Source organism: Myxocyprinus asiaticus, chromosome 48, assembly GCF_019703515.2.
Source record: "Myxocyprinus asiaticus isolate MX2 ecotype Aquarium Trade chromosome 48, UBuf_Myxa_2, whole genome shotgun sequence".
Classification (NCBI taxonomy): domain Eukaryota; kingdom Metazoa; phylum Chordata; class Actinopteri; order Cypriniformes; family Catostomidae; genus Myxocyprinus; species Myxocyprinus asiaticus.
Window position 1 is genome coordinate 15,108,498 of NC_059391.1, and position 7,416 is coordinate 15,115,913.

General features: G+C 38.4%; 2 protein-coding genes across 2 annotated transcripts; one reads left to right on the forward strand and one right to left on the reverse strand.

Annotated features, from left to right (window-relative positions):
* The first annotated feature begins 49 nt into the window (after positions 1–49).
* fbxl14a (F-box and leucine-rich repeat protein 14a) lies at positions 50–2,765 on the forward strand. Its single transcript, XM_051692015.1, has one exon. It carries the CDS (start codon positions 969–971, stop codon positions 2,202–2,204), a length of 1,236 nt encoding a protein of 411 aa, XP_051547975.1. The 5' UTR covers positions 50–968; the 3' UTR covers positions 2,205–2,765.
* Positions 2,766–4,057: 1,292 nt separating this feature from the next.
* On the reverse strand, positions 4,058–7,130 carry chrm2b (cholinergic receptor, muscarinic 2b). Its single transcript, XM_051692174.1, has 2 exons — positions 6,344–7,130; positions 4,058–4,635 (listed from the first exon to the last, which is right to left on the reverse strand). Exons 1-2 carry the CDS (start codon positions 7,008–7,010, stop codon positions 4,058–4,060), a joined length of 1,245 nt encoding a protein of 414 aa, XP_051548134.1. The 5' UTR covers positions 7,011–7,130.
* Positions 7,131–7,416: the final 286 nt, after the last annotated feature.

Consider the following 7,416-nt stretch of genomic DNA (forward strand, 5'->3'; position numbering starts at 1 on the left):
TATATGTTATCCGCAAACGGTGACTTACTGTCGTAACACGCTAGTTGACTGTTCCGCTCTCTCCTATGGTGGAAGCACAGAGGTTGTGGATGTGAACAAATACGGCTGATTTTGGGAGGCCTACTGATGGCCAGACTATTGCAATGGGTTTTCATATGTCAGTTTATGTTTTGCTCAGAAGCATGAATAATTTGCTCTGGTGAATGTTGTTCCGCATTTTTGGTCAAATAAACTGTCAGGCTGTTTTGCATAGGACGCGTGAAAAAAAAACATTTGCTTTATCTGTTCGTATTTGTTTAAGGCCGGTGACGTTGAGCCGGAAGGACAATCCAATGGGCGCTCGATAATAGGGGGGTTAGGATAATTTCAAATATAACTATTTGAATTAATTGTATCTGATTTACATATCTGTATTTAAAAGTAATACTACTGAATTTGTTTTAAACTCTAGACATTTTGAACATAAACGCGAGCCTTATTCGGCATAATAAAAACACCATGGTTAGCAGTTACCCCCCCTGTTTTGAATAGACGAAGACAAAGGCTACAGGAAATCGGACTGCATAGTTTTCGCCAAATGGCTGTTTTGTATTCACGCGAAATCGTATGTTGTCTTCAACCATTAAGTTTCACATTTTCATCTTCTGAAAGGCGAGTTTTTTTCCATGACGTTTTGTAGATCTAATTCGTAGTTTTTGTAAAAATGTGTCCCGGTTTGGAAATTGTCGGCGCTGCTTTAACAGTCTGTACCGCGACGTTAACTGGTTATTTCACGCGAATGCATCTCAGACCAAGTTCTAAATGAAACAAAACGCGTTTGTTTTACGTGTATTCTGTTTGTGCGTTCCGTTTGCATGCGTTTGATGAATTATTTTCCGCCATTCTCCTTTTACATGCGGTCCTTGCCGGTAGAACACCAGACTGCTTGCCGACAAACTTTGCTAAGCTAACAAGCTGCTGTTGTAGAAATGGAGATCCACGTCTCGAGCCTTTTCCCCGAGATTTTAGCCATGATTTTCAACTACCTGGACGTAAAGGGCAAAGGCAGAGTCGCGCAAGTATGCACAGCGTGGAGAGACGCCTCTTACCACAAATCCGTCTGGAGGGGAGTAGAAGCAAAACTCCACCTGAGAAGGGCAAACCCATCACTCTTCCCCAGCCTCCAGACCAGAGGGATCAAGAAGGTGCAGATCCTCAGCCTAAGGCGCAGCCTGAGCTATGTTATTCAAGGGATGCCTAACATCGAGAGCCTTAACTTGAGCGGATGCTACAATTTGACAGATAACGGTCTTGGTCATGCTTTTGTGCAGGACATACCCTCATTGAGAATTCTCAACCTCAGCCTTTGCAAACAGATCACAGATTCCAGTTTAGGCAGGATTGCGCAGTACCTGAAGAACCTTGAACTCTTGGATCTGGGTGGATGCAGTAATATCACTAACACAGGGTTATTGCTCATTGCCTGGGGCCTACACAATCTCAAAAGCCTCAACCTGAGGAGTTGCAGGCACGTGTCAGATGTTGGCATCGGGCACCTGGCTGGCATGACGCGCAGTGCTGCGGAGGGCTGCCTCAGTTTGGAGCATCTGACTTTGCAGGACTGTCAGAAACTGACTGATCTGTCACTCAAGCACATCTCCAGGGGCTTAAACAAGCTGAAAGTCCTCAACCTGAGCTTCTGCGGTGGCATCTCAGATGCTGGCATGATCCATCTGTCTCATATGACTCAGCTCTGGACTCTTAACCTGCGATCGTGTGACAATATCAGTGACACAGGCATCATGCATCTTTCAATGGGCACGCTGAGGCTGTATGGGTTGGATGTGTCATTTTGTGACAAAGTGGGTGACCAGAGTCTGGCGTACATCGCCCAGGGCCTGTACCAACTCAAGTCCCTGTCGCTTTGCTCATGCCACATCAGCGATGATGGAATCAACAGGATGGTGCGGCAAATGCAAGAACTGAAGACGTTGAACATTGGACAGTGTGTGCGGATCACAGACAAGGGACTTGAGCTCATAGCTGATCACTTGACTCAGCTGACCGGGATTGACCTGTACGGCTGTACCAAAATAACAAAAAGAGGACTAGAGAGGATTACACAGCTACCCTGCCTTAAGGTTTTGAACTTGGGACTTTGGCAAATGACAGAGGTGAAAGGGTTAGGTGATGCCTCTGAGATCTTGCCATGCTACACCTCTTAATGTTAACACTACCTCTAAATTGCCAGTGATGTCTTCATTTTCTAGAGACATTATGTATAAGACAAGGTATTTTTAAGATGCACAGTCTCAGAACCATCATGTACTTTGTTACTGAGCCCATTTGGAAAAAGGGGCTTTACGTAGTTCAAATTGAATCAGCAATAAAAACACTGAACAGCCTTCCTAATTCTATAGTGTGAAGAGTGATAGTTCCCTTGAATGCCTTTGTGTTTTTCTGTACTTTGTTTTAGAGCTTCATACTGAGATGAGAGAAATGTCTTTTCTCATTTCCACTGGCAAACCCATTTTGTTGCTGCCTATTAAGTATTTATCCTGAAATACCAGCATTATTATGTAAAACGGAGAAAAAGTACTGTTTCTGGATGAGGAAGTAAACCTTGTGCTGGTTTATTTCATGTAATTCCTCCCTGGTAAAATGGAACATATGCAATTTAAGCTTTGTTATAAAAAAAAAAAAAAAAGGCCAGTTTACTTGTAAAAGACTTAAAAAATGTCTGTTTATTTTCCTATGATAAGTGATTAAAGCTAAATTTGTTTTTAACTGAATTTGTTTATTCCTGTTATTGAGAAACATCCATATATTTACAGACACACAAAATACTCTATATTTTATATATATATATATATATATATATATATATATATATATATATATATATATATATATATATATATATTATCTGTTCAGTAATCACAAACAAAAGAGTCATGGAAATGCATTGGTCAAAAGGTCAAATCAATCAAATCAAATCACTTTATTGTCACACAGCCATATACACAAGTGCAATGGTGTGTGAAATTCTTGGGTGCAGTTCCGATCAACATAGCAGTCGTGACAGTGATGAGACATATACCAATTTACAATAACATCAAATTAACACAACACAATTTAAACATCTGATATACACATAATTACACTCAACAATATACAAATAATAACATACACTGTACAGTATACAATACGCTGTTTTTTTGTTTTGTTTTTTTTACTATATAGATACACAGTATTCAATAAAAATTAAAATATATATATAAAAAAAAAAAAAAGTATAGGTGTGGAAACCCTTAACAGAGAGAAGTTAAATAATAATGAAACACACTATGCTTTTGTGGCATAATTACATAGTGGCAACATGTATCAGATTAGTGGATTTTCACACAAGCCTTAAATGTCAGCAATAAATTATTAAAATTCAATTCACACGATTGTATTTGTAAATGTACATTAAGTGTAAAATGTACAAAAGCAGTGCTGTTCCAACACAGGTCAATACACAATATGTATAGAGTAACTTGCATGGCCTAAGCTCATTTAAAGGGATAGTTCACCCAAAAATAAATAAGGCATCAATCACCCTCATATTGTTCCAAACCTGGATGACTTTTCTTCTTTTGTGGAACACACACAAAAAATGATGTTAAGCAGTATGTTTGTCTCAGTCACTATTCACTTTCATTGCATCTTTTTTTTCCATACAATGAAAGTGAATGGTGACTGAGGCTGTTATACTGCCTGATGTATTTTTATGTGTTCCACTGAAGAAATAAGTTCATACTGGTTTTGAAAAAAGCATTTGCAAAAAAATAAAGTCTTGGCAACAAGCATGGTTGCAACAAAAGAAAATTATTAATACTTCATTGCTAAAAAAAACAAAACAAAAAACCTACATATAGAGTTTAAAAAATAAAATAAAAGTTTAGTTAAATATCTAATTTGACCTGCTTCAACATTTTGGGCTATAACATTATTTTAGTATTTTCAAACCTAGGAATAAACGTAAGCCATCTATTGTAAATCTCACTACAATTGTTCATAGGTTCAAATACAAATATCAATATTTTCTGGTTGAATTAATATTCCTGTACTTGCATGTCAGAAGCTGTTTAAAAGTGTTCTTGAAGGTGACATTACACAGGGCATAGCAAGCCGGGTTAACTGTGCTGTTTATGTAACAGAGCCAGTAGCCGAAGATCCACATTGTGTTTGGAATACAGGTTGAGCAAAAAGTGTTGATGAGTACCATTACATTGTAGGGAGTCCACGTGGCTGTAAATGTTATCAGAATGGCCATAATGGTCCTTGTTACTTTTCTCTCCCGAGAGGATAAATTCTTCCTCTTCTTCTGATAACGTGGAATGAGAATTTTCTGCGACACTAGACTTCGCTTTTCCTTGCCATTGTTCATGTTCTGACATCCGTTGCTGGGTTTATAGGTGTTTTCCAGGTCCATTTGGGATGCCGTTCTGAAGCAAGTAAATTTGGCCCAACTTCCTCTGACTAGAGGAGCTGACTGGGTCTGTCTGCTTTTGAGGTCACCGTTAGTGCTTGTAGATATGGCCTCTTCATCCCTCTGATTGGAGGAAGCAAACATGCCAGATACAGAGTCATTTTCACTCTCTCTCTCTTCTCCTGCAAATATGTAAAATACATTTTCAATGAGATTTTTAAAGGCAATCGTGAAATTTTATTATATTTGATTCAGTTAATGCGAAGAGGAAGGAATTCCTACATATGGGATTTTGTAATGATATTTTTCCCTTTATTTACAGAATTAACTTGACAGATATTTGATAATAAAAATACCTACATTTAAAGTAATAGTTCACATAAAAATGAAAATTTTTGTCATCATTTAATCACCCTCATGTCGAAACCCTATTACTTCCTTTTATGCGTGGAACACAAAAGGAGATGTTTTGAAGAACGTCAGTGCTGTTCTTTTCCATAAAACGAAAGCATATAGTGACTAGAGGCTCTCCAGCTCTAAAAAGGATACAAAAAAAAAGTATCATAGAAATACCATTAAAGTAGTTAATTGTGATCAGTTACTAGACATGTGACAAACACTAGCATTTGACATCATAGATACTGAACCAAGTTTAAAAATGAACAAGTGTAATGAGATTTGAGAGCTATGGCAGTGGACAAGATTTTGAGTAAATAACAGCTTAAATTTCGGTCTGTCTCTCACACAAAGCTATTGTATGGCTTTAGAAGACTTGGGAAAATATCCTGTTGTATGGACTACCTTTATGATTGTTTTATGGTGCATTTTTGGTACATTTTGGAGCATGACAGTCTCTGGTGGTCACTATATGTACATTGTATGGAAAAGACTAGCGTGAACATTCCTCAAAATATCTCCATGTGTTCCATGGAAGAAAGTAAGCCCATGTCCACACTTGTACATTTTTGTCTGAAAACACAATTTCACCACATTTATACCTCTCATCCACACTAGAAAGTTTTCATCCACTGAAAATGGAGCATTTCTAAAATGCTCTCCATTACCACATACTTTGGAAAACCATGACGTTACGAATCTTAAATTGGCCAGAAGTCACATCCACACTAATATGTTTTTATTTGTGAATGCATTAATTATGCTTCGGTTACACCTGCCATCCACACTAGAATGTTTTCATTCACTGAAAATGGAGCATTTTAAAAACATTTTCCATTACCGCATACTTTGGAAAACTATGACGTTATGTAAATAAAAAGTTAGTGTGGATGTGGCCGAAAGTCATTAATTTAGCTTCTTTTACACCTCTCATCGACACTAGAACTGCATTTTCCACCACTAATTACAGTATGTTTCGAAAACACTCTCCATTACCGCATACTTTAAATCGATAAAGTTAAGAAACTGAAAATGGCCAAAAGTCACATCCATACTAATGTTTTCATTTGTAAATGCATGCATTTCGCTGTTTACACCTCTCATTCATGCGAGAATGTTTTCATTAACTTAAAATGGAGCATTTCGAAAACAATTTCAATTCTCACATATTTTGGAAAACTATGATGTTATGAAAATGGCCAAAAGCCACATCCACATTAATTTGCTGTCATTTCAAAATACATTAGCCTAATTATGGTAAATTTACACCTCTCATCCACACTAAAACTGCTTTTTTCTCCACCAAAAAAAACAAACAAATAACACTCACTATTACCCCATACTATGAAAAACATTAGACATTTGAAAACTGAAAACGGGTTAGTGTGGATCTAGCCAAGGTCAGGTGGGTTTGGAACAACATGACAGTGAATAAATGATGACAGAATTTTACTTTTGGTTGAACTTTTCTTCTACCACACACTTTCAACTTACCTGTAGTGGCGTCAGAGGCACTCTGCCTCCGTGGAACCATTTCCTCTCCTTCATGGATTGACTTTCCCTCCACATTGCCCTCAGCTCTGGGAACAACCTGGCCTCCATCATTACTGACTCTAGATACTCTTTGGCTGTCTCTGCTTCTGACGCGACTGCGGCTGGCTTTGGAGATCTGCCAGTACAGTATAGTCATAGTGATGACTGGCAGGTAGAAGGCAGCGATGGCGGTGCCAAATGTGACCACTGCATTGGAGAAGAACTGGATGTAGCACTCGTCCGCAGGCACTGCTCGGCTCCCGGTGATGAACTGCCAGAACAAGATGGCTGGAGCCCAGAGAATAAAAGACAGAATCCAAGCAGCGGCAATCATCATGCCTGCCATCTTGTGGGTCCTTTTGACTGGGTAGCTGAGAGGTTTGGTGACACAGAAGTATCGGTCAAAGCTGATGATGAGGAGGTTCATAACAGAAGCGTTGCTAACCACATAGTCCAGAGCCAACCACAGGTCACAGACCAAAGGTCCTAAAGGCCAGTGGCCAATCACAATGTACACTGTGTAGAGATTCATGGAGAACACTCCAATGAACAGGTCTGCACATGCTAGACTGAACAGGAAGTAGTTGTTGACCGTCTGGAGGTTCCTGTTGACCTTGATGGAGAGCATGACTAAAACATTGCCAATAATTGTGATCAGGCTTATAATGCTCAGTCCAAGAATTATGAGAACAAATTCAACAGGTGTAAAAGGATTGTCTAGAATAAAGTCGCTCTTGTTAGCTTGGCTAGAGCTAGGAGCAATTGTTAGATTGGAAGTCTCCATTTTCTTGGTCTCTGTTATGGATTTAACACAGGAAATCCACATCAAAGCCTAAGGGTAGAAAATATATACTAGTTATTGTCTATATAGGAATGCAAAGATATACAATATTTCTTACATGTTGATTTGAAAAATACAGTTGCAATGTTTGTTAAAATAGCTCAGTGAATATTAATACTTGGTCTAAAATACACAAAAACAGACTAAAACAGAACATACAGGACTATATAGATGGTAACATTTCCTGAAGAAA